The following is a 26787-nucleotide window of genomic DNA, read 5'->3' as shown; positions in this document are numbered from 1 at the left end:
CTTTAACTTTTAAATTTTGTTTAATCTTTATTCTTTGTTGGATATTTTATCAGTGTAACATAGAAAATTGCAGGAAGAAATACCTACATATAAATATGACATCTAAGTGCATCCCTCTTCCACTTGCACCTAAATGTTTTCTCCCTTATTCTTTTCTATTTTTTGTTTTGTTTTGCTTTAGGCGCGGTCCCTCTATGTAGCCCTGGGTGTCCTGGAACTTACTTTGTAGATTAGGCTGACATCATCAACCTCAATGAGATTTACCGGCCTCTGACTCCTGAGTGCTAAGATTAAAGATGTTAACTGTCACATCTGGTTTTATTTTCCCTTATTCTTAAATATTGCAGTAATTTTGATTCAGCTAGCATCATTATGAAATTCTTTTCTGTGGTAGTCAAGAATTTGCCTTAATCTTATTACAGTTTATTTACTTATTTAGTGTGTGTGTGTTCGCGTATGAACTTTCCAATTCATATATATGGTTGTCAGAATGTTTCTAAACTTGGGTTTATAGTCTATAACTCAAGAAGCCTGGTTCAGCGACCCATCTTTGAAAGTCAATTAAAATAGTCAAATGAATAGTAAAACAAAGAGATTTATAATGTGGGATTACTCACATTGGGAAGCGGGCCCAAGAGATCCAGGGATCCAGGACCCCCCCAAGCTATCTTCAGGGTCCCGAAATAAGATTAAAATTCAAATAGAGGGCCAGGAATATGCATATGTTAGCAGTCCCATTCAAGCTATGGCCCTATTATCTGGGCTTCATTCTTAACTTGTAATCTGACAAAATGTCAAGAGTTATGTGAAATTGTCTTTTCTGGGAGCCAAGACATTCATGTGTCTGGCATTAAGTTTCAGTGCTTTTCTTCTACCAAGAGGTCACTAGGGAAATTTCAATTTCTTGGTGTTCATTGTCTTAATTGTCTGGCAGCTAAAATGGACCTTTAAGATATATTTGTTTTTGCCAGGACAGATACAAAAGGACATCTGGGAGCTATTTCTCTCCTTCCACCACGTGGTTCTCTGGGATTGAACTTAGATCATCAGGCTGAGCCAAGTGGTCAGACTCAAGAACCCTTGAGATTTATTTAAATGGAGGCCAGGAAATGTAGCTCCCTAGCCTACTGGCAGCAGTGATTGGCTGACTACCTACTACCTGACATTTGTATCTTCTGGCCTCTATAATACCAAGTGATCACTAAATCTAGTTTGTTCTGTTTTGAAATGTGGCAATTTCCATTAGTTCTGTCTATATAGAACTGTGGTTCTATAGTGTGGCTGCATTGATGTTTACCTGAATTATAAGTTCCTAGTGTGGTTTAAAGACAGAAACTGTAGAGCTAGCTCTGAGTTTGACTACCTGGGTCCAGCAGACTCAAATATGGTGGCCCTCTAGTTTTCTTCCCATGCACTTCTAAATTGTACCTTTAGCACTCACTGGTGGGTGACTTGATGAACTTGGAAAAGGTGAATGAATAAGCAGATCAATGTGGAGAGATGAGAAACACTGGCAGGTAATACAAAGGCATGAGCCTTCTAAGGACTACAGAGGGACTCAGAAAATGAAATGAAAATAAGAATGGGCTGAAGAATGTTAAAGATGTTATGGTTATAAGTTAGCAGAAACAGTAGAGTATGAAGTAAACTAAAAAGCTACAGTAGAAGGTAGAATCTATATTCATAGTACATTTCTTTATATACTGGAATTTGTTAATCTTATTAAAAAAAAAAAAAACTTTCTCCAAACAATCCCACAAACATCTACAAGAGCAATGAATTGTGATTTTGACAAATAGGAAATGAGAAGAACTATTTCTATTAAAGTACCATAGTAAGTTCCACAAAAAGTATATCCTTTCAAAGACAATTTTGCTAAAACAAAACAAAGAATAAAGTCTCTCTCTTTTTGAACTCAAGACCCTCCTTCTTCTACTCCTGAATGCTGGGGTTAGTGTGCCATGTGCCTGACCTACAACACAACTATCATTTTAAAAATCCAAAAGAATTCACATAGCCTATGTCATTTGCTATGAATTTTATTAAATAACTTTCTTTTGGGCTTTGGTCTGGAAATTCCAGGTTTAATTAAAACCCAACATAATTACAGAAACACATATCAATCCATTGAGCCTTTGCATAAATATGTTGAATTTATTCAAGATATACTCTTCAAATTACCTCATTTAAAATTAACAGCTAATAAAGTCCATTTTAAAATACAATGATATGAAAACAGGCACAGTAAGAAAACAAAGACTCCTGATTTTAGAGACTTACTATGAAACTTTCCTTACTATGAAATTATCCTTTTAACTTCTTCATTGTCAATTCTGAGTGAACCAAGATGGCCTCTTTATGTTTCGTTCCACAATCCTCTTGCCATGATCCTGTTCTGATGGTTTCTCTCCTGTGTACAGTACCACAGTCTCTACGGTAGGAGCTTTAAAGGGGCCCCCTTCTTGAGCCCATATTTGTTGTCTGATTTTTATTGTTTCCTTGCGTACTTTCTCATAGCAATAGCCACAAAGGACATGTTTCTGCTTCAGGTGACCACATTCAGGGCAAATGTCTATATTGTTCTTGAAAACAAAGAAAAACATATTAACAACAGGCAATATATACACAATCACCAGCAGGATCCCTAAAATGCTCACATTGTAGCTTTCTGAGAATGCTCATGCTATGTGAGGGTATTGATTATTGAGTTCAACTTTAATGGTAAAACTGAAAGAGCGGTAACACTGAGTTCAAATTAGTAAGAATATTGGGGCTAGAACTCAAGTTTACCAGTCTAGTATATTTTTATTTATATAGCCCATGGATAAACCATTCTCATATTCTCTTGTCTATCCTCTGGCCAGAGCAGAATGTTTTGATTATATAAATCTAGTGAATTCCACATTAACCACAGCTAAGGAAAAAGTTTGGAGATTACTACTTGTGAAGATCCTATGTGACTTTTGAACTGTAAACTCTTATTATTAGTCCTCTTATTTCAAACAATAAATAATCAACACAATGGGTTCATCCACTAAGAGTAACTTAAAACATCAAGGAAAAGTTAAATCACTTTTCAATCTATGTTGAACCGAACAAGATGAATAAGACTATTATAAAGCCAGCTCCTCTGCTATACAAATTTATGAGGTTATTCAATGGTAGGCTTGAGGAAAAGCACAAATGTGGGCACACACACAAATTACCTTAATTTTAATAAGCTTCTGGGGGTTTCTTCTCCTACACAGGTTAACTTCAATGGTGCGTCTGTTTTTGGGAGCTGCCATCCAAAAGATACCATCTAAAAAGTTGGAGTCCTCTTTATTTCCACTGGTCTCATGTGCTAGTTCTGTGAGTATGGACGGGCCCTGGACTGCTAATGCTGGTGCTGTCAAAACAAGAGATATGAATCAACTTCTAGTTCCTAAAAGACTATTTGTGGAGACTGTTCTCTTTAATAATCAACATGTCACTAGACATACACACCTATGTGTTATGTGTGTGTATGTATACACACATAAAGGTCAGAGGACAGCTTTCAGAATTAGTTCACTCCTTATTCTACCTTGTAGGTCTTGGAGCTAGAACTCAGGTCTTAAGGCTTGGCAGCAAGGCCCTTTACTACTGAGCCATGTGGCTGGCCTGACAAACATAGTTTAGAATGTTAAATTAAACAAATATGAATACTAAGCCCCAGCTATTCAAAGATACTAAAGCTCACACAAAAGGCGATTTAAAATAATTCAAATGGAATGTTTTCTTATTCCAACCTACTGAAGCAATTGGTCTATTAAGCATTTTCTCACTTTATGCAATACAGGAAGGACACTGTGGATTAGTAGTAAATAATGTATAAGTAAATCTAACTGTAAGATTCCTTACATGCACTTTCACTAGATGATTATACTGGCCATCATCTGACCCATATTCAGACCCAATTAGCTCCTTTAGGAGCCTTGTATGCATCTTATATTTTTGGTTGTGAGCCTAGCCTTCAACGGCTGAGCCATCTCTCTAGCCCATCTTTTATGTTTCTAAAGTCATGAAATTCTTCCTTAATATTTAATCTTGACCTGTGTGCTAAGAAAAAGGAGTTTTATTATTTATGAGAATATCGAGTGTTTCAGTTTTGTTTCTCTAAACTGCTTAGAAAAGGACTCCTTTACCCTTCCTATTGTTCTTCAGACCTGTAACAGATCACTCTATTCTTTGGACTTCTTACCAGTACATGCTGAAATCCCAGGCCTGACATCCCAGAAATGAGGAGGTCGAGACAGGAGGATCAAGCTCGTATGAGCAGACTGGACATGCATAGGAGACCTTGTCTCATTACCACCCCCCTCCCGCCCCCAATAATCCCCAAAAGAGTAAAAAAAGCTTTCTACACTGGCATTCTGTCTCAACAGACGTTAAGTTTTGCTACACATAGCCCAGTCATTTATAACAGCTCTGGACTGCCTTCGTGACTTTGGGGATTTCTTGGTTTATTAGACAATGAATGGATCGAAGTGATCTCTCAGGTAGCACATGGAGACAAATATTTATTACACGGTGTTTTGTGATCTAATAGAATATATTTCTGTTAAGATTCTCTGGGTATCATCACTCCTGGGATATGCTGTAAATGCTAAGGCAATTTAAAATTTAACAGACAAGACATAGTAGCTCGAAGCTAACCTGGGCTACACAGTGAGTTCCAGACCACTCTTAGCGACAGACAGTCCCCCTCCTCCCCACAAGGAAAAACAAAATCAAACAAAAACCCGTGCACTGTCTCTCTCATACAACTCGGAAGCCCCCGCCAACCCACTCCCCACGAACTGTCTCCTCACGGACCCCACTGAGGGCTGGCAACGCCATTCCAGCTCCGCTTCAGTTGCTGCAGCAGCTCCCAGCACCTCCGGAGCGGACGCGCCGGCCACGGGACATTCAGCAGCAGCAAAGCAGACGCCATGTTTCTCACTGGAGTAGGTTGCATGCTGGGACCGGGCGCAAACCTCCCACTCCCCCGCCTCCCTGCTCAGAGCATGCGCAGGCCGCTCCTGCGCATGCGTGGGGACTCAGAGCCCGTCTGCCTCAGATGCTCAAACTCAAACTCCCAGCTGCCCCTGGAGCGCTTCTGACTCTCATCCAATCAGAGAAAAGAGAGAATTAAAGGAAACAGACGCACTGCGCATGGGCGTGGCTGCTTTCCGACTTCCCGGGTAAAGATGGCAGAGCGCGGTTACAGCTTTTCGCTGACTACATTCAGGTACCCGGGGGACCCCAAGTTCCACACATCAGGTCCTAGGAGCGCCCCAGACCTGGTCCCCGTGTCCTGGATCTGGCTGATGTTTCCGCAGGGCCGCGTGCGGATTGAGCTGAACTCGCATCTTTGCAGAGTCATGTGGGTGCCAGGCCTGGGCCCTCGGATCTGGAGGCTCCGAGCCAGGCATTGGCTTTCCCTCTGTAGATTAGAAAAAGAATGCTTTGCGATAGCCTGTTTACAGCTGGTCCATTCAGGACTAGGAATTCCTTCCTGGCCCAGATAGGTCTGAGCGGGAGCTTGGGAAACTGACATGAGACGCCCTTTTTCTTTTGGGAAATCCTTTACGGTTCAGTGGGAGCCTTAGTCTTCCGTTTAGCAACAGTGTACTTTGAAGTTCACTCTGCTTTCGGTTTCTACCATGCTCCTATAGAAGTCTAAGAACTACAAAATGAAAGCTGATTTCCTATCAGGTTTTCGTGGTGCACTCAGACTGATAAGCTAAAGTCGATGTTTTGCTTCACTCATCACAAAAAGATTGCTTTAAAAAGATTTTAGACCTTACTGTTATGGGACACAGAGAGTTAAATATATGTACTTTGTTTCCTGTTTAAGATATTTCATTACAGAAGAATTTAGACAAACGGCTATGGTTTGACCATTTTCTTAAGGGTCCAACTGAAGGCAACTAGGATCTACTTGTTGCATTTAACTGTGGCTTTCCACTCTCGCCTATAGACGACGAGTTACGGATGAGCTAACGTAGCTGTGTCGATATTCAAACTTTGTTCGTTTTGAAAATAAAATGAGTATACTTTTCGTTACAATATATTGTCTTTTGAAAGATTCCCTTTTTGTAGTTTCAAATAAGAAGTGAGGGTATGCAATTTTGTTGTATTTGTTTTGGAGATTTTGAGTGAATTCCACTTAATTCCTTAATAAATGATTTATCTACTATGGCAGAGACTAATTATGCATGGTAGCCACTTATATTTAGAAACAAAACAATAATAAGGTTTTAAGTGTGGTCTCACTGGAGCTGAAATGAAGGAGTATAGATCATAAGGAACTAGAAAATTTTTCGAATTTCTTTTTGAGACAGTCATTTGTTTAAAATGGCCAGTAACCTTCAACTGATCATCCTGCCTCTGCTTCCCTGGTGATGGGATTCTAGTAGTGCACTACCATACTTGGTTTATGCTGTGTCATGCATTCTAGGCAAGTATCCTACCAAAGGAGCCACATCCTCACCCTCTGATTCTTTTATAACAAACATCTGAATGTTTTCAAAACAGATTTCTTTACTATAACAACTCCCCCCTTTTCTTTATAAACATGATAAGGTTTAACTGTTTAGGAAGAAAACATTGTTTTCAGTTGTAAAACTGTTAGTGGTGGTACAAGCTGACAGAGATGGGAAATGAAGCAACTTTTCTTCCAGCTTACATTTGGCTGAAAATGATAAATGAGCAAAAGAAATTGGCGCCTACTGCACAGTGTTTTTCTGTTCCTGGAAATTTTTATTGAAAGAGATAGGAGTACAACTTCAGACCGAGCTCTCAGGAAAGGCCTGTGCTTGGTGATTTTTGAAACTAGAAGATGAGAGAGAGCTGGCTGCTTGAAGTTTAAGAATAAAGAGATAAACCATGTGAGGAAGGAAGTGATATAGATGGAGCCAAACATATGGGTTAGACCAAAGAACAAGAGTGCACCCGCCAGAGTAAGTAATTTTTGTTTTAGCTGAACCAAGAAGTTAATGTGGGATTTATGTCAGAGTAAGGTACAAAGGTAGCTGCCTCAGAACTGAACACGAGAAGAACAGTAATTCCCAGCCTATTAAAATTACCTCAGGTAGACACTGGTCTACCAGGATTACTGACTACAGAAGCTGCTTGATCGATCAGTACACTAAAGTCAGGGCAGGTGATGTTGACAGAGGCAGTTGTAGTAGTGCTTTACTTGCCAGAGCTGGGGGAAGACAATAGCAAAGCAAAAGAAAGAGAATTACTGCCCCACCTGAGACTGTCCAGGTCCTTTAAGTGTAGTTTCCTAACAACTTCATGGCAGATCTCAAAGGCCAGCATGTTTGGTTAGCGAGATTTGACCTAATGTCTTCCTCCTGTCAGGAGTGCCTATAATAAATATTTGGAAGTGTGTAAACGTAGCAAGTACCTTTTGTTCTTTTTAAGCCCATCTGGTAAACTTGTCCAGATTGAATATGCTTTGGCTGCTGTGGCTGGAGGGGCCCCTTCAGTAGGAATTAAAGGTAATTAAATGTTTCTTTCACTTTGGATGCTTGTTAATAGTTACCTGAAATAGATTCTTAACAAGTCTTTTTGTTAGATTAGAGAATTTTGAAATTTAAAGAAAATAGCATTCAACTGCTTAAATTTCACAGCAAATATAGCATTTTAATATGTAATCCATAAGTAGTCTTTCCCTCAAGAAACAGTTTTATGTTTTTGAGTCTCTTTCTCTGAAAGTTTTATTTATAAAGGACTAATTGTAAAACATCTAAAGTTAAAATTACTGTATGTTTTATTATTCTTAGAGAAAAATTTCTTATTGTTTATGTTAGAATAGTTAAAGAAATTTATTGTTTTAAAAGTAGTAAACTTGAAAGTGTTGAGAGGGACTGGGTAATACCTGCCTCTATGGGAAGTAAGAATTGAAAAGGGGGGAGGCATAATAATTTAGAGAAAGCAACAAATTTGTTTAATGCATCTTTAAGTAGAAAGCTAATGATGAACACATAATATTTTTCCCCCTCTTTTTAGCTGCAAATGGCGTAGTATTAGCAACTGAGAAAAAGCAGAAATCCATCCTGTATGATGAAAGGAGTGTACACAAAGTGGAACCGATTACTAAGCATATCGGTTTGGTGTATAGTGGCATGGGCCCAGACTACAGGTATTACATACTGTTTACTGTGTTTTCTCATCATCTCATATCAGTCCTTCTTTGTGGTTGTTTCATTTAGTCCTGGCAGCCTGATGATACTTTAGTTTGCCTGTAAGGGTTACTTTTTGGAAGTTGATATTGTGATACACAGTTGTAAAAGAGGTGGTAAATTACATACTTACTTGTTTTTTCTCATCACTATCCCATTTCCTCTGTCCAAGGACTTGGTAGGAAGAGCTTTTGTGTTCTGATGCACCTTAAAAATGTTCAAATGCATTCATGTTTTAGTAAAATATTGTTAAGGTGATTGAGGCAACAAGGGAAAGCTTGAGACATCTAGAGTTAACCTCATTCTGTTTATTTCTGCTCTTGTCAAAGGGACAAATGTATTTAAGGCCACTGAAGGCTTCTGAGTGGCCACCCAAGATTTATAGACTTACAGAATCGCTCCCTTTGTATTTCACTGGGAAAGAGAGTATCCGTGTTATACCGGGATACCAGTAAGTTGAATGAGATTGATCTAAAAACAAAATTACTTAATTTTATGAAATAAGAGTTTCACTTGGAATTATAAGTCAACAGAGTTACCAGAATTTGATTAGCTTCCTTGTTGTGGAAAGTTCTTTACCACTGTGTAGACTGGACACTGCAGTGGACTATTGCTGATAAAATAAACTTAGGAAGTAAGAATATGTGTGTCTTAGAGAGAATGTGCAAATTTCAGATAAGTAGGCACGAGCTGATGAAGATAAATAATCTTTGTCTTAATATATTTGATTACTATATAATTGTACTTGTCAGTGTTCTCTGAAGGAAGAGAACTGAGAGAGAGAGAGTGTGTGTGTGTATTTGAAGATATTGTATACACACACATATACACACACTTTGTTTTCTCTGTGGGGTTTATTTGACTGACTTCCAGGCTGTGGTCTGGGTAGTCTAACTGGTTGAATGATGGCAGAAAGGCTGAAAATGTGATAGTTGTTCAATCCATGATGCTGGGCATCTCAGCAGTACCAGTCTGGTACTAGAGTCTTGAGGATTTCTTCAGAGCTGCTGGTCTTTAGTCTTTGTTGAAATTCTGAAGAAGTTGTCTTTAATACTGATCGCAGCAAGATAGACACTGTCCAGCTAGAGTGAGGAAAGAAAGCTAAAAGCAGTTTCTTTGTTCTGTGACCTTTTTATCTGGGTTGACACCACCAGATTTAGGGTATGGGTCTTTCTGCTTCAAATAATCTGATTTTTAAAAGCACTTGCAACATCTTGGATGTCAGTTAATTCCAATTGTAGTCAGGTTGACAACCAAGATTAACCATCACAATAGTACATTTTCATACCTTATGTAAAATGAGGTTTCTCACTGTTTGTTTAATCTCAGAAGGCTATTCTAGATTGAGACAGAGTTTAAGGGATACTATAGAAAACAGATTTAGGGACAGAAATATGCCCAGAATTGAATGCGTGTATTCATATGCATCTATGTTTGGGGCGTCTGAGTGAAGTATACATAGACTACCCTCAAGACAAGGTGGGCAGTTTGGTAGAAGTTATAGTAGGAGACATGAAGCTCTCATTTTATAAATTAAATCTGTTACCTTTATATGGTGTATAGATGTGTTGCCTGCATATATATCTGTACTGTGTGCTTACATTGCTCCCAGTGGCCAGAAGAGGGCATTGGATCTCCTGAAAATGGAATTTAGATGGCTGTGAGCCACCATGTGGGTGCTGAGTGTTGAACCTGTGTCCTCAGAAAGAGCAGCCAGTGCTCTTAACTGCTAAGCTATCTCTCCAGCTTTCTTTACTATCTGTACTCTAGTCTCTAGTCCTTCTCTTTCTGTTTGCCTTGTGTTGTAATTCTCTGTTTCTTTTCTAAACCCACTGGAATCAGGTGTCAAGAGACTAACTCTGATAGCTGTTAAAGAGAGCACATATGTTGTGTGTGCTTTTAGAAGAAAGTTTTGGGCTAATTAGTAGTGTCTTACTCTATTTTTTTTTTTTTTTTTTTTTTTTTTTTTTTATTGCCTTAGAGTGCTTGTGCACAGAGCTCGGAAACTTGCCCAGCAATACTATCTTGTGTACCAAGAACCCATTCCCACAGCCCAGCTGGTACAGAGAGTAGCCTCTGTGATGCAAGAGTATACCCAATCAGGGTAAGTTGGTTTTATTACTTGAAGAAATGTATCATGAATTTGAAGAAGAAAAAAACATTGTAAAAGAAAACAGATAAGTAGGAGTCTTCTTTCTGTATTTGAAGAAAATCACCATAATAATGAATGTCGCTGATTTTACCTGGAAATAATTTAAGATAAAAATGGTGACTGTATATTATGGTGCACACCTGTAAACTGAGTACTTGGGATACTCAGGGAGGTAGATCACATATTCAAGACAAATCTAAGTTACATAGATACTGTCTCAAAAGGAAGAAAAAGGGAAAAAGAGAATGTGTTCTGATTCCACAGCAGAGTGAAGTGTCTTTATTTTAAAAAAGGCCCTTGGCCAGTGATTCTGTATAGGCAGTCATTAGTGCCTCTGTACTTAGTTTTTCAACCTAAAGTAATTGTAAGCATATGAAAACAAGAATAACATTTTAACTCCAGTACTTTTTTTTTTAAAGAATTATTTGTTTTGTATTTTATTTATGTGTATGGGTGTTTTGTCTTCTTGTGTGTCTGCACACCAGAAGAGGGCATCTGATTCCATGAAAATTGTATGAGACTGCAGTTATCTAGTTGTGAGCCATCATGTGGTTGCTGGTGATTGAGCTCAGAACCTCAGGAAGAGCAGCCAATGCTCTTAGTTACTGAGCCATCTGTCTTTCTCTCCAGCTCCAGCTATTTATTAAATTTGTTAGGATGCATTTCTCCATGCTTAGATAGTAACACATTTTTAGGTGTGTGTCTTATTCTACTTTGTGTTATTCTAACAAAATATCTGAAATAGATTTTGTTTAGTTCAGAGTTCTTTGTGTCCAAGGATTTGGCTCATAGTTGTACAATTTGGGAAGGTTTTTCTGGCAGATAGCATTGCATAGCCAGATCACACAGTAAGAGAAAGTAAGAAAGTGGGTGTACTCCATAGAAACTTTACAACACCTAACCCACTCTGAGAAACAAGCATTATTAACCTTACCCAGGATGTTACCACATTCTGCCTCTTGACACAATTTTGTAATTATGTTACACTGAGAAGTACTTTCTCATGAACTTTTGGGAACCAAACCATAGCTGGGTTGCTATGTCATTTAACTAAGGCTCATTGCTGTTCCTAACTGTAATAAGAATTCATTTTAAGTGGGTTAAAGTTAGGAAATCTAACTCACTTTACGTGGTACTTTGCTTTATTTGTGAGTATATATGAATTCTTTATCCCAAGTCATCCTCATTTTCTTTCTATAGTGGTGTTCGTCCATTTGGTGTTTCTTTACTTATTTGTGGATGGAATGAGGGACGACCATATTTATTTCAATCGGATCCATCTGTAAGTATCGTTACATATATTTAAAGCATTTATTAGAATTGCTCCTTATATATCTAATAAATATTGAAACCATATAACTTTAAAATTTAGCAGAATTTTTTATTTTTTTTTTTTACTTTTTAATGATTTATTTTTTACCTTCAATTATGTACTTACATGAGTGTCTGTGTGGGTGTGTACATTGAACTGTAGGCGCCCATGGAGGCTTGAGAAGGCAGATCCCACTGAAGCCTGAGTTACAGGTAGTTGAGAGCCACCTGACTTGGTTCTGGGAGTAGAATTTGGGTCCTTTCTAAGAGCTGTATTCACTATCCTAACCCTAAGCCATTGCTCAAGCGCTTTCACTTCTTTTTTTTTTAGAAAGTTTAAAGTAGAATACATTTGTTTGCATATTCAGCATTTTTGTAGCACTTTCTTTGCTAAGGAAGCTATGTGCCACATTAGTTTTTGCCCTTTTTTGCTCATATTTGTTCACAGATACTGGAATGAGTTGTTGTCGCTACCAAATTTTATTAGGTCTCTCTCGAGCTGTTATTTTGGCAAACACATCAGTCTGATGTATACCAGGAAGAGGCCACTGGTACAGTCTTTGCCATCAATTTGATGCTAGGGCTATTTTAAGTATGAGTCTCATCTTGAATTCAGTGATTTACAAAATGATTGTGTAACAAGTGTCTTAACTGAGCTAGAAGGTTGGTATCTAGGTATTTTCCATATTGTTCCACTTGCTGTGAGGAGAAGCCTAAGAGAAAGCTCAAGAATAGGGAATGAATTTTTGTTTATAAATTATTAGGTGATAGCAGGTTCTCTCAATGTAAGCCTTACACTCTTAAAAACTGAAAAGGCAAAATAAAAGTCAAGGGATTGTGAGAGCATCTGTGAGTTTCTGAAGGTCAATGGCCTGGCATGCAGTCTTGCCTTCCAAGCCAGGAGAGGGAGGCAGTGTGTGGGACTGTATTTATCCCTTGCTCTCCTTTTCCTTACTGACTCTAAAAGGCATTGGCTCACACAATGAGCTTTCCTCTATGTGCATGTCTTTGCTTTTCCCAGATGAGGCTGTTACATAAAGGGCTTCTTAAACATTCCACTTGCTACCCTTTTTCACCCAGTAAAGTTATTTGTAACCCTGGTAAATATAAAATGCATACACAAGTCAAATATTGACAATAAATCACAAAGAAACTTATTTTACAACAGTTCTTTGGTGTACATATAATTTTTACCTTTTATTGAAAACGAGCAAGTTTGCATACTAATGAGATAGATGGGTTTGTTTATTTTTACAGAAAGAATAAATCATTATAGACTACTTAAATCTACAGGCTCTTGGAGTTTCAGAGTTATTATTTTGATTTTATACTTGTCAATGCTTAAGGATACTACTTCTCTTCAGAAATGGCAGAAAATGCTTAGGACTATTTTGAAAATTCTTGGAAATTCTAATCCCATCTAAAATCACTTAATAGTTCTTTTAATGAAACTCAAGCCAGCAACCCAAACATTTAAAATTCTAATAGTGGCATCTAGGCTGAGGAATGATGATACAAAAACATTGTCCTTTATTTCTTATAATTAAGTCATTATGCTTCTATAAAAGTAGAAAATGTGTTTTGAAGCACAGTGAAGCACACACTCCCCGACATAGATCAGTCTCAAGTCAGTGTTGGTTGGTGTTGTGTGGCATGATGGCAGTGCAGAAGACACTTGCATATTCAGAGCCAAAGCTGTGGTGGAGTCACTCAGGTAGTGTGGGAGAGAACTGCTAAAAACACCTTGGATTCTTTGCACATTGACTTTGAATCAGTTTTTGTTTGTTAAATATTTGGAAAGTCAGGTCTTTCATGACCCTATTAAAATATTCAAAGGTTCTGATACTTTGAATGAAAAGCCATCTCTGTTTACTAAAGTTGAGTGATTCCGTTTTCAGGATAATGTGACAGTTTTTGGTCCATTCAATCTAAAGTATATCTTACAGTAATTGCTCTAGCTCATTATCATTGTTTGATGAGTTTTGATTTGTATGTATATACCTGAGTAAACCATTACCACAGTGAAAGTGAACAATTTTGTCTTCCTTCATGACTCCTTGTCATCTGTTTTATAGCTGTTAAAACTATTCTGTGGAATTTCCACTCAATTTCAATAACTAATCATGACTTTAGAAGCTAGAGGCCAATTAGAGTTAAATTCAGATATCAGAGTAATAGAGTTGTGTGGATGTTTTAAAATGTTTGTCTCCTGATCAGGGAGCCTACTTTGCCTGGAAGGCCACAGCAATGGGGAAGAACTATGTGAATGGGAAAACTTTCCTCGAGAAGAGGTAGGTGTCCTGAGACTGGATGATTGGTTTCATGGATCTAACAGATTTGTTGTATCATTCTGTATTTGAGTCTTAATTAGAGATAAAGGAGAAAACGTCCTAATATCTTGATTTCCTAGTCTTCAGTGTATTTATGGTAATATTACTCATTTTCTGGAGATACTGCTCAACCTTGTTTCATTTTTAAAATATTTATTTGGTGTTTGGGGGTGACTGAGTCAGGGTTTCTCTTGGTAGCCCTGGCTCTTCTTAAACTTGCCATGTAAGCCATGTTTCTAACTCTTGGGGATCCACCTACCTCTGCTTCCTGAGCGGTGTGCTGTCAGTGTACCCAGCCATTGGTTGTTTCTAAAATGTTTACATTTTAGTTCATTTCTCCCATTGTGTTTTTTAAAGAGCCATTGTATTTAGAGTAGAAAGATACTTAATAATGACTTGAAAAGTAAAAATTGAGATAGCTGGATGTAGAGGCCCAAGCCTGTAATTCCAGCAATTGGGAGGCTAAGTTGGGAGAATTACTTCGAGTTAAGGCCAACCTGGACTACAGAGTGGGCTCTGGTCCAGATCACACGTATGTGTAAGAATGGAGTGCTGAATAAAATTTGCTATCAGTGCTGAGCACACAGCTGTTTCACTTACAGCTGGATTCCAGACTCGGTGTTGTCTTTGTCCTCCATTGACTGATATTTTGGACAGGAAGTTTTATAGCTGAGGTCTAATAGATGATCCTTCTTTGTATATTTTTCATATAATATTCATCTTATGGTTATTAAAGATCTTAGACTTTTAGTCAAATTTTAAACTCAACCTTGAAATTTTACTTATTAATAAGTCTTCAGCATGCTGTTAATACTAATGGTAAAGAATTTTAGCAATAGTCTGATTTATTGTAGTATTGCTAAAGCATACAGATTTCCTTTTTTTTTTTTTTAAACAATGAAATTCTTTTCATGGTAGGTATTAAAAGTTCAGTAGAAGTGTCACTATTATTTGGGAACAGTTCTCTCACTGAGATGATTAGGGGATGTTCTTACAACTTAGTACTTTTAAGATGATTAAATTTTTAAAAGATTTCATGTTTTTGCTATCTTTATTAAAATAGCCATGATGAATATAAACTGTGCCATAGTATCATTATTTCTCAATATTTTCTTTAGATATAATGAAGACCTAGAGCTGGAAGATGCCATTCATACAGCCATCTTAACTCTAAAGGTTAGCTCAATGTCCAGTGATGCTTTTAAATTGATGGTTGTTCCAATGAATTGCTCAGGAAATTGACCACTTTCCTTCCCTCCTCAATTAGGAAAGCTTTGAAGGGCAAATGACAGAAGATAACATAGAAGTTGGGATCTGCAACGAAGCTGGCTTTAGGAGACTCACCCCCACTGAAGTGAAGGATTACTTGGCTGCCATAGCGTAATAAAGATGTGCCTCAACAATCCTGATCTCACACAGTCTATCCAATCTATCTACTTATTCATGTTTAAAGTATGTTTTGTTTGTGCAGACTTATTTCTACATGGTTTAATGGATTCACATTTTTAAAATAACAATCATAATAAACTGTTAAAACCAATTTCTGGTTTTTAAGAATAAGGTTTGAACATACTTCTTTCTCACTTTATCAGATGATTTTGGAAATTACATTGCAAAATAGAGTGATAAAATTCGCTCTAATTTTCATATATTTTCGTTATTAGAGCTCATTGCCTCATTTACTATCAAATATACCTGTCTCCATAAAAGGTAGTTATGGGTTTTAATGTACATATTGGTTTTTAGAACTGAGAGAGTCTGTGTACTTTGATGAATTCATGAGACAGGCTATGTATGTATTATGTTACATACATATGTTCGTTTGGGTGTGGATTATTGAGGTCCTGGAGTATTCTGCAGTTACACTACAGCCATGGAGTATTAAGCAACATTGGTCTCTTGGAGATATGTGAGTAATTAATCCTGTTTGTTTCTCCATCTCATGTAGATAAACATATTTAAAAGGATTCCCTAGATTATGTAAAAACATTTTTTTTATTTTACATGTCGATCCCAGTTCCCTCTCCCTCCCTCACTTCCTCCTTCTTACCTTCTCTGCCCCCTCACATGTGCCTTGACCACCCTCTCCTCCCACCCCCATTCCACATGTAGGACCATGCCATCCAGGTGGGGCATGTAAATCAGTCAAGTCATTTGAAGTAGGGACTAGGGCTTCTCTCCTGTCTCTAGGTTAAGGCAGTATCCCTCCATGGGGGATGTGTCCGCAAGGCCCTTTTGTGCACCAGGGATAAATACATCCTGGTTCCACTGAGGTCCCTTAGGCTTCTCAGTTCTTCTAGCTGAGACCCATATTCAGGGGGTCTCAGTCAGTCCCATGCTGGATTCCCAGCTATCAGTCTGGGGGCCAGTCAGCTCCTCCTTGTTCAGGTCAGCTGTCTCTATGTGTTTCTGCAACCTGGTCTTGTCCTCTCTGCATCTGGATTCTAGTTAGACTCAGTGTTTAGTTATGGATGTTGCTTCCAACAGGTATTAGATGAGGGCTCTATGATGGTGGATAAGTTAGTTGTTGATCTCACTATCAGGGAAGGGCATTTATGGTAGCTCAAATTGTTAGTTGGAGTCTTGTAGGTCTCTAGACCTTTCTTTAGGTTCAGTTTTCTCTTCAATAATGGCTCCCTCTTTTATGTTCTCTCTCTCTCTCCCCCCCCCCCCCCCCCCGTCTTCTATTACTACCCTTACTCAATCTTCCTAGTTGTACATGCTTTCCTCTGCTCCCCTTCTCTTTCTCTTCTCTCTCCATTCACTGTACCACCCCCCCCCCCACTTCCCATGTGCTTTGGGGCACTTGTCCCCCTTCTGTGAGGGACTTTATATGAATATCTTAGAATACACCTTGTATCCTAGTTCCTCTGGTGGTGTGAGTTATAGGCTGATGATCCTTTGCTCTAGGTCTAAAATCCATATATGAGCAAGTACATACCATGTTCCTCTTTTTGTGACTGGGTTACTTCATTCAGGATGGTTTCTTCAAGTGCCATCCAACTGCCTGTGAATTTCAAGATTCCATTGTTTTTTTCCGCAGAGTAGTATTCTATTGTGTAGATGTGCCACATCTTCTTTATCCATTTTTCAGTTGAGGGCCATCTAGGTTGCTTCCAGGTTCTTGCTATAACAAATAATGCTGCTATGAACATAGTTGAGCACATGTCTTTGTTGCATGGATGTGGATTATTTGGTATATGCCTAAGAGGGGGATTCCCGGGTCCTGTGGTAAACTGATTCCCGTTTTCCTGAGGAACCACTATACAGATCTCCAAAATGGCTGTACGAGTTTGCACTCCCACCAGCAGTGGAGGAGTGTTCTCCTTTCTCCACATCCTCTCCAGCATAAGTTGTTATTGGCGTTTCTAATTTTGGCCATTCTGGCAGAAGTAAGATGGTATCTCAAAGTTGTTTTGATTCGCATTTCCCTGATAGTTAAGGATGTTGAGCACTTTCTTTAGTGTCTTTTAGCCATTTTGATTTCCTCTATTGAGAATTCTTTTTTCAGTTCTGTACTCCATTTTTAATAGGGTTATTTGGTGTTTTATTGACCAGTTTTCTTGAGTTCTTTGTATATTTTGGAGATCAACTCTTTGTCAGATATAGGATTAATAAAAATCTTTTCCCAGTCTGTGGGCTGCCGTTTGGTCTTGTCCACTGTGTCCTTTGCCTTACAGAAACTTCTAAATTTGAGGAGGTCCCATTTATTAATTGTTGATATCAGTGTCTGTGCTCCTGGAGCACAGTTATGTTCAGGAAGCGGTCTCCTATACCAATAGTTCAAGGATACCTCCTACTTTCTCTTCTAAGAGAAAGTGTGGCTGGATTTATGTTGAGGTCTTTGATCCATTTGGACTTGAGTTTTGTGCATGGCGACTGACATTGGTCTATCTGTAGTCTTCTACACACCATCATCCAGTTGTGCCAGCACCATTTGTGGAAGATGCTTTCCTTCCCCCATTGTATTCTTTTAGCTGGTGAAAACATTTCTTAAGGGTAAATATAAATGCTGGTAATAAAATACTAGGGTCAGAACTGCACCCCCTCTTTAGTGTGAGAACAACAGTCACTGTAAGTAGGTCCTTAGCAGCCAGCATGTAGTTAGGCATTTAAACCCATTTCCTTTGTGGAAGCCTGTTACATAATTTTGATTGGGTTTCTCTCCTTAGGCAACTTAGAATAAAAGGCACTCTGAACAGACTGTTTATGACCAGTATGCACAGGGGACCAGTTCAATGACTTAAATGTAATTGGAGAGGTTTTGACCAACAAAGTTTAGAAACACGTAGCATAATCTTAGAATATTTTTGGACAAGATACACTGTTTTGGTTTCTATTGTCACAATGCATTCCTGCCTTGTTAATGGGAGGCAGTAGCATTTATTTATTTATTTATTTTTCTTTCAGTTTCAAGGGGGAAAGGTGGGACAGGGCAGGTAATGGAAGATGGGAGCCCTGGAGGAGCAAGTAGGCTTAGAAAAAACACTTAATAATGGGGGCTATCTTTTGTTGCACTTTAATCGGGTACGCTTTTTTTTTTTTTTTTACCTTCATCGCCATAAACTTATTTCTGGGGCAGGATAAGGAATGGACCAGCTACACCAGATGGAAGAGAGGACTCTGGTTTGTTCTCAACAGTATGTTTTTAATTCTGTCTCGCACCTGAAATTCCAAAGCCCTGAGTTGGCTTGATAAACCCTGACAGGTGTTTTGAGCTGTGCTGGAGGCATGCAAACCCAGGGGTTGCCTGGGTTTAAATAACTTGCCTGTGGCTCTGCTGCAAAATTCATCTATCCACCAGTCTGTTTAGCACTAAATAAATCAGTGTGTGAAGTACTTAGCATAGCGCTGGCCGCCAGTAAGCACCGGTAGAGACATTGCTCCCGTTTTAAGATGATTTGGGTAGTGGGATTTGTAGTTACTTCAATCCTGCAAGTAGCACTTGGCACAAGGAGCAGCACGCAAGAAAAAGATGACAACCTAAGTCTCAATTTCTTTTCTGGGTAACTCCACTTGGCTATGTAGCTCTCTGCGGTGTTCGGTCTGACAGCACATTTAAAGGCTCCTCTGTAAGGGCCAGGATGGTGCAAATAAAAGTGCTTCCGAGAGCCGTTTGGAGCCTCTGATGGCTCTCCGGTTTTCGTTAAAAATAACCAAACCTGAGACCCAAATGAGTTGTGCCATCCAGAAGAATGGGACCCAGCCCTAGCCCCGCCTCTGCTCCCCAGCAACTCAGCTTTCAGTCACACATGGTGCCCTCAACAAATATGGCCGCCGCTCTGCCGCCCGGGACTCTCGAGCTCAAGCTCACCGGGCCGGAACCACGTAATGCCGGAGGCGGGGCTCAGCAGGCGGAGTGTGTCTCAGCAGAGCAAGGTGAGGGCTGGTTGCTGAGCTGTCCCCGCATATTGCCTCTGTGTGCCCTCACCGTGTGCGCGTGGGGTCTGGCGCTGCTGGTGAGGATCCGGGGACTGAGTGGGGAAGAGGGAGGTGGGAAGAGAGGGAGGGGCTGGGCCGGGTGTCCCCATTGGAAGGGTCAGTTCTGCGTCTTCCCTATTCTGGCCTCTAAGCACTGGGCCAGCAGGAGCCTGTTTGATCCGGACCTGTTGGGTCAGGCTCAGCTGTGCAGGTGGACTTAACGGGATGAGAACCATACCCATCCAGAAGCACCTCACCCCTGGAACCTCCCACCTTGCTGTAGCCCAGTAGCCATCCTGGCCACCCTGCTATGCTCTTTTGAGTCCCTCTTCCAGCCCTTCAGAAGGGAAGTTGATTGTCCCCTTTGTTCTTTTAAAAACATGCAAGTTGACGTCACATGCAGGAATCACGCAGTCTTGATTCCTTGGCATTTGTACCCAATGGAGATAAAGAGGCAACTCCTTAAAAGACATTTATCCTGGTGTGACGGTGCACACGTTTAATCCCAGTACTTGGGAAGCAGAAGCAGGCAGATCTCTGAGTTCAAGGCCAGCCTGATCTCCAAAGGGAGTTCCAGGACAGCCAGTGCTGTGTAGAGAAACAAAACCATGGAAACAAAGATTATCTACCGAGGGAGTAAAAAGTGAGAGACCCTAGTATTGCCAGTTTAGGACAGACTCTTGCTTTGGACAATTTGTGTCTTTTAATGTTAAAATGATTGTTTTTTTTACATAAAGCAACAACAGTCATTTGAGAATTTCATACCATATGTTTTGTTCATATTTGCCCTGGCTCCCCCAATTATTCTCAGATTTACCCCAACTTCCCACCCATCTACCACCACCTCTCCTTCACATAGTCTTGGATGTGTGATCTTCCGCTGGAGAGTGGGTGGCATGCTAGGGACTATATTCTTAGAGAAAACGCTCTTTACCTCTCCTGGCAGCTAAAAATTGCCACTAGTTGCCTGGGTAGGGGAGGGATTCTGAGCCCAACTCCCCTTTCCATGCTCGGTGTGGTCTGGCTTGTGCTTGCACAAGTTTTGTGCATGCTGTCACAACTAATAAATACAGCTGCCCTGTTGTGTTCAGAAGAGGTTTGCTTGTAGTCATCTAGTACTTCTGTCTCTGAGCCTAGTGAGGGTGTCATATATCCCTTTAGGGCTAAGAGCCATGGGGTCTTACATTCCCTGCACCTTGGCCAGTTGTCACTGTGTTAATTCCATCAGTTGCAAATAGAAGCTTCTCAAATGAGGGCTGAGAGATGCATTCATCTGTGGATATAATGGTTAGTCAATAAAAGTTTGTTTATTTATTATTAATTATTATTATTTTGTTTTTTTTTTTTTTTTTTTTTCAGACAGGGCTTCTCTGTGGAGCCCTGGCCATCTTGAAACTCACTCTATAAACCAGGGTGACTTTGAACTTGGGGATTTACCTACTGCTACTCCTGAGTGCTGGGATTAAAGGGGTGTACCACTACTGTTCCCTAGGAGTTAGTTTTATGCTATTTAGCAACATAGTAGTAAGCTTTCCTCTAGGGAGAATGACCTGCCTAGCATAGATTCTTAGCCTAATAATGATGCCTGGTATGGGTTCCATCCTGTAGGGTGGGCCTTAACTCCAACCATAAAGTGGTTGGTTACTCCCTTGATATTTGCTGCTATTGTGCGTGTGGGCACATCTTGCCAGGCTAGGCATAATAGTGACTCCAAGGATTTATAGCTGGATATTATTGAAGATTGCGTTCCCCTCTGTTAACCTGCATAATACCTTGCAGAACTATGAAAACTAGCCAGTAGGGTTGAAACTTTGAGGTCTGTAACAACTCCATTTCTCCGTGTTCTGTGACTCAAATTAGTGGTGTTTTCAGCAGTAGGGTCTTACTACCATCAAGTTCTGTATGGTGACCAAGAACATTGACAATACCCTGTAATGTCTGGGGTCTGTGAGGCCTCACTGGACAGCAACTCCAAAAGAAGTAACCCATTTCTGACACTGGGCTTTTTGTTAGCCTTGTGTCTAGTAGGGACATTGATGCTCTGTTGTAAGGTAATTACATTTTAACTCTTGGTGTGTGTGTGTAAACTTCAACATACTAGGTTTCCATGTGCCTTTTTGAAAGGTCATTAGTGGTCCCCCCCCCCTTTCCGGTATTTCCCTCCTATCCTACACTCCACTCTCACCCCAGCTTAACCATTTCTGTTCTATTTTTTACATTTAATCCTTAACACCAGTATATTCCATCTCTCCTCCCCTAAAAGCCCCTTCCTATGGCCCCTTAGTAATGTCCTGATCTCTGTAGGTATGTTTTCAGTTCCATATTTATTTTATACTCTAACACTTCTGTCAGGTGTATAGATGTTAATCTACGCCCACCCCCATTTTGTAGGCTGCCTCTTTACTCAGGTAATGGCATCTTTTGCCAACTAGAAACTTTTTAGTTTGAGGTTTCATTTATTAATTGTTCTTAATGTTTGTGTCACAAAAGTCCTGTTTAGAAAGTTCTTTCCTACGCCAATGAGTTCTAGTATGTTCTATCCTTTCTCCACTGTCAAAGTTAGGATATCAGATCTTAGGTTGAGGTCCTGGACCCATTTGGAGTTTAGTTTTGTGTAAGGTGATAGAGAAAGATCAAGTTTCATTCTTCTATTTTAGCTATCCAGTTTGACCAATACCACTTATTGAAGATGCTTTATTTTCTCCAGTGTCTTATTATTGGCTTTGTTAAAAAATCAAGTGGTTTTAGGAGTGGGAGTTCATATATGGGCCCACAATTTATTTTCCATTGATCAGTGAATTTGTTTTTGTTAGTGCTATGCTGTTGTCATAGCTATAACTCTGTGGTATAACCTGAAATCTGAGGTGATACCTTCAGCCATTTTGTCATTGTTTAGGCTAATGAAATTTAAGATTGTTTTTACAAATTCTGTAAAGAATTATTTTGGAAATCTGATGGTGGATATAAGCATTTTGCTTTCGGTAGGATAGTCATTTTCAAAATATTAATTCTACCAATCCTTGAGTGGTCTTCCCAACTTCTGGTATATCTCCATTATCTTTTTCCAGTGTTGAACAGGTTTTTTTTTTTGTTTTGTTTTGTTTAAATTTTTTCATGCAATATATTTTTATTATAGTTTTCCCCTTTCCAGATATATGCCCTCCATCCTCTCCTGCCCAACTTCATGTTCTCTCAAAACAACAAAAAACAAAGCACACAAAAAACATGGGATCCATATTGTTTTGGTCAGCTGTTCCCGAACGTGAGACTTGAGTTCACTCCATTGAAGAAAACTGGTATTTCTTTCCCAGATCTAATGAATTACAAATAGTTTCTTGGTAAGGGGTGGGGCTTTGTGCTCACTTCCCCTTCCCTGTACTGGGATTCCTCCGTCCTGTGTCTTGTGCATGCTGGTCCTTCTCTGTAGAGACAGGATTCTTACAGTCAGTCTTTAGTAGTCTGTTGGGGTGGGGGTGCTCAGTACTTTTCTAAGGCAGTGAATGCTGGTAGAATTGGCAATATGAGTGTTGGATCCCTGCCAGCTATGGGGTCCAGAAGGCAGGGATTCATGATCCTTAGGTGTGTCTCAGGGGTAGGTGGAATTCCTGGAGTTGCTACCTCTAGAGGTAGGTCCTCATCAGGTTTTAGGGATGGGTGTAGTTGGAGGAATGAGTCTGGTGTGTGCTTAGAGAAGAGGTCAGGTGTGCACATCAGAGATGTATAGAGCTGGCTGGGGTGGACAGAATTGAGTTAGTGGGTGAATCTAGGCTACCCAGCTAGGGATGGCAGGAGTTGCTGGCTCCCTACCTTAAAGTGGTATATGAGAAAGGGTGCTGGAAGGTAGGCAGGACACTTTCTCCTTAGGCAAGTTGTAGGAATGGGTGGAGTTGTTGGTGTGGGTCCTTGGATAGTAGTGTCAGTTGTAGTTGAAGGCACAGTCTGATGTCTTTCTGGAGAAGAGATGTAGGCAGTAGGGAGTGGAGCTGGCTAGAGTGGGTAGAGTTGAGTTGGGGGTGGGGAGACTTTTGGCAGGGATGTTGTTGGGATCTCCTAATGGAAAGAGTGTATGGGAGGTTATTTTAAACTTTTAATGTTGATGTTTGGGACCTTTAAATTTTTTCAGCAGCTGAATAGTAAGGTTAGTTATTTAAAGAGATAAAGAGTCCATTGCCAAACTCCTGCTTTTTATCCCGACATAGGACTTGCTGTGGATCTCATAGTCTGAAGAAATGAAGGTCTAAACAAGCATCAGAATCCAGCACACTCCAAGAAGAGTTTAGATGTACAACTTTCTTCAAGGGTCAAAGGAAGGAGACCCCCAAAATCCCATACACTGAAGCCGAGGTTCATATTCTCAATCTTCATTTTGTTGCTAGGTTGAACGTTTTAATCATCCTGGCAGTAGAAGTACATTGAATAATGCTGTCAGCATGTCTGCACACTCCATGCTCTCAGAAAGAATTGCCATAGCCAAGGAACTGATCAAGAGGGCAGAATCCCTTTCTAGATCAAGAAAAGGTGGCATAGAAGGTGGTGCAAAACTGTGTAGCAAACTGAAGGCAGAGCTAAAATTCTTACAGAAAATAGAGGCTGGGAAGGTAGCTATTAAAGAATCCCACTTACAAAGCACAAATCTAACACACTTGAAAGCCATTGTGGAATCGGCAGAAAACCTGGAAGAAGTTGTCAGTGTTCTTCGTGTTTTTGGTTACACAGACACCTTGGGAGAAAAGCAGACTCTTGTGGTGGATGTAGTAGCAAATGGAGGTCATACTTGGGTCAAAGCTATTGGCAGAAAGGCTGAAGCGCTGCATAACATCTGGCTGGGCAGGGGCCAGTATGGTGACAAAAGCATTATTGAGCAGGCTGAAGACTTCCTCCAGGCCAGTCACCAGCAACCAGTGCAGTATAGCAACCCTCACATTGTCTTTGCATTTTACAACAGTGTCTCTAGCCCCATGGCAGAAAAGCTGAAAGATATGGGCATATCTGTCAGAGGAGACATCGTAGCCGTCAACTCTTTGTTAAATCACCCTGAAGAGTTAGAATTGAGCGAGAGCGAGTCCGATGATGAGGGCCAAGAACTTCTGCAGGTGACAAGAGTAGACCGAGAGAATGTCCTGGCGCACGTTGCATTTCCAACAGAGATCAAGGTTGATGTATGCAAAAGAGTAAATCTGGACATTACTACTTTAATCACATATGTATCTGCCATGAGTTATGGAGGCTGCCACTTTATCTTCAAAGAGAAAGTACTCACGGAACAAGCGGAGCAGGAGAGGAAGGAGCAGGTTTTACCTCAGCTGGAAGCATTTATGAAGGACAAGGAATTGTTTGCCTGTGAATCTGCTGTCAAGGATTTTCAGTCTATTCTAGACACCTTAGGAGGGCCAGGAGAGAGAGAAAGAGCCACTCTACTAATTAAACGCATCAGTGTGGTACCAGACCAGCCTTCTGAGCGTGCCTTGAGACTAGTAGCCAGTTCAAAAATTAATAGCCGCTCATTAACGATTTTTGGGACAGGAGATACTCTGAAAGCCATCACCATGACTGCCAATAGTGGCTTTGTCAGGGCTGCCAACAACCAGGGTGTTAAATTCAGTGTGTTCATCCATCAGCCCAGAGCACTTACTGAGAGTAAAGAGGCTTTAGCTGTACCCTTACCAAAAGACTTCACCAATGAGAGTGTGCACTAGTGGTATCCTGTAAGTGTTGTCATGGAAATACATTATTTATACCAAAGGCTGGCCTTCTCGTCCATGTTGGGAGAAAAAAAGTTAATAGTAAAAGTAATATTTAAAACTCTTATATGTTTAAGTAGAAGTTTTTTGTGTTCTGCCTATTTAAGATTGATAAATTAGAAAAAAAAAAAAAAACCCAAGAGACCTTATTTATCTCTGCATTACATTACAAACTACACTATAGCAGGTAAGAACAGAAATATATCTGTGTAAGGCTTTCAGTCATCTTGTAATGCTTTTGTTTGCTTCAGAGGGCTCAGCCTTCACCACAGGTAATTGCATTTCATGGAATGTGGCTACATGACTCTTGACTTCATTAAATATCTGGAGAAAATTCTGAGGCCTGCTTTTCATTGTATTTATCAATTATGTCAACCGAAAGTGGAAAATAATAGTTATGTCCGATCCTAAAGTTGCTGCTTGTTATTAGTGAAAAGAAAATGCTAAAAAAAAAGTAAAACTAATATTACTAAAAGTTTTAAAAATTAAACTAAAACTAAAATTCTTATAGGAAGAAGAGAATATTTTTTAAATACTTAATTTTAAAAACAATGGCTTTGTGTCAGACACAGTCTAGTGGGCATGTTTACAGAGTGGATTTAGGTGAGTTGAAGCCTATCTATTTATTGGTGTGCCACTTGTCTCAGCTAAGATCACTGTTGCAGCAGCTTGGAGAGGAAGGGAGTTATTTGGCTCACATATCCAATAGGTTCAGGAAGATGAGGCAGGAACTCAAGCCAGCTGGGAACCTGGAGGCAGGAGCTGATTCAGAGGCCTTGGAGAAGTGCTGATTCTGGGTTGTTCCTCATGACTTGCTCAGCCTGCTTTCTTATCCTCAGGACCACCAGCCCAGAGGTGGCACCACACACAATGATGGCCTGGGCCCTCCCCGCATCAATCACTAATTAAGAAAATGCCCCACAGGCTTGCTTACAGCCCAATATTATAGAGGCATTTTTGCAGCTTCCTCTCAGATGACTTTAGGCTGTGTCAAGTTAATATAAAACTAGCCAGCACACTGCTGTAGAAAGAAAAGGTAGCCAACTGTCCTTCTAAGCTAAACCTAGACCATTGAAGGTAAAATATTTGGACAAGTTGAAAATTTTATTTTTAAAAATTTAGATTTTACTTTTAACAACCCTGTGTTGCAAGAATTTTGAATTATAAAAAAAAAAAAAAAACAACTACCTTATTTTGTTAGCTGATAGCAAGTGATTGTTGCATTATGTCACTCAAGAAATGGTGATGGGACAAAAACAAATGGTGGTGAGGATAGTGAATGATAGCAGCTTTTAATTAAAAGTAAATTTTGTGACTATAGTGTACGAAATACCTTATCATTCACAATAAAATAACTTAACAAGGCAAGTATATATTTCTCCTCAAAACTGGGAATTTGAGAGTAGCATTATCTTCACTAACTAGGAATTAGTATTGGAATTTGATCTGGGAGCCTGATCGCTATACTGTGCCAACTTTGCTGAGTCACAAGAAGGGAAACTCAATTTCAAGCACTCCAATGAATGAAAAATTAAATGCAGGGTGGCACTTCTCTGGGAAAAGAAATCGCTAAATGTATTTCCTCTAGGAAGAGCTATGAATTAGGTTTCAATTTTAGTGTGTATGTGTGGGTTGGG

At 39.7% G+C, this 26787-nt stretch overlaps 3 protein-coding genes across 3 annotated transcripts; 2 read left to right on the top strand and 1 right to left on the bottom strand.

The window, feature by feature from the left end:
• Positions 1–2131: 2131 nt before the first annotated feature.
• Mrpl32 (mitochondrial ribosomal protein L32) lies at positions 2132–4994 on the bottom strand. Its single transcript, XM_051194724.1, has 3 exons — positions 4837–4994; positions 3207–3388; positions 2132–2582 (listed from the first exon to the last, which is right to left on the bottom strand). Exons 1-3 carry the CDS (start codon positions 4976–4978, stop codon positions 2328–2330), a joined length of 579 nt encoding a protein of 192 aa, XP_051050681.1. The 5' UTR covers positions 4979–4994; the 3' UTR covers positions 2132–2327.
• Positions 4995–5090: 96 nt separating this feature from the next.
• Positions 5091–15528, top strand: Psma2 (proteasome 20S subunit alpha 2). The gene is made up of 8 exons (XM_051194723.1): positions 5091–5251; positions 7435–7511; positions 8023–8155; positions 10177–10299; positions 11548–11629; positions 13876–13949; positions 15107–15164; positions 15256–15528. Exons 1-8 carry the CDS (start codon positions 5211–5213, stop codon positions 15370–15372), a joined length of 705 nt encoding a protein of 234 aa, XP_051050680.1. The 5' UTR covers positions 5091–5210; the 3' UTR covers positions 15373–15528.
• A 3789-nt stretch (positions 15529–19317) lies between these two features.
• CUNH7orf25 (chromosome unknown C7orf25 homolog) lies at positions 19318–25490 on the top strand. The gene is made up of 2 exons (XM_051194722.1): positions 19318–19447; positions 23609–25490. Exon 2 carries the CDS (start codon positions 23840–23842, stop codon positions 25103–25105), a length of 1266 nt encoding a protein of 421 aa, XP_051050679.1. The 5' UTR covers positions 19318–19447; positions 23609–23839; the 3' UTR covers positions 25106–25490.
• Positions 25491–26787: the final 1297 nt, after the last annotated feature.

This window comes from Phodopus roborovskii, unplaced genomic scaffold (assembly GCF_943737965.1).
Source record: "Phodopus roborovskii unplaced genomic scaffold, PHOROB, whole genome shotgun sequence".
Lineage (NCBI taxonomy): Eukaryota > Metazoa > Chordata > Mammalia > Rodentia > Cricetidae > Phodopus > Phodopus roborovskii.
This window is presented reverse-complemented; position numbering and strand designations above follow the sequence as displayed.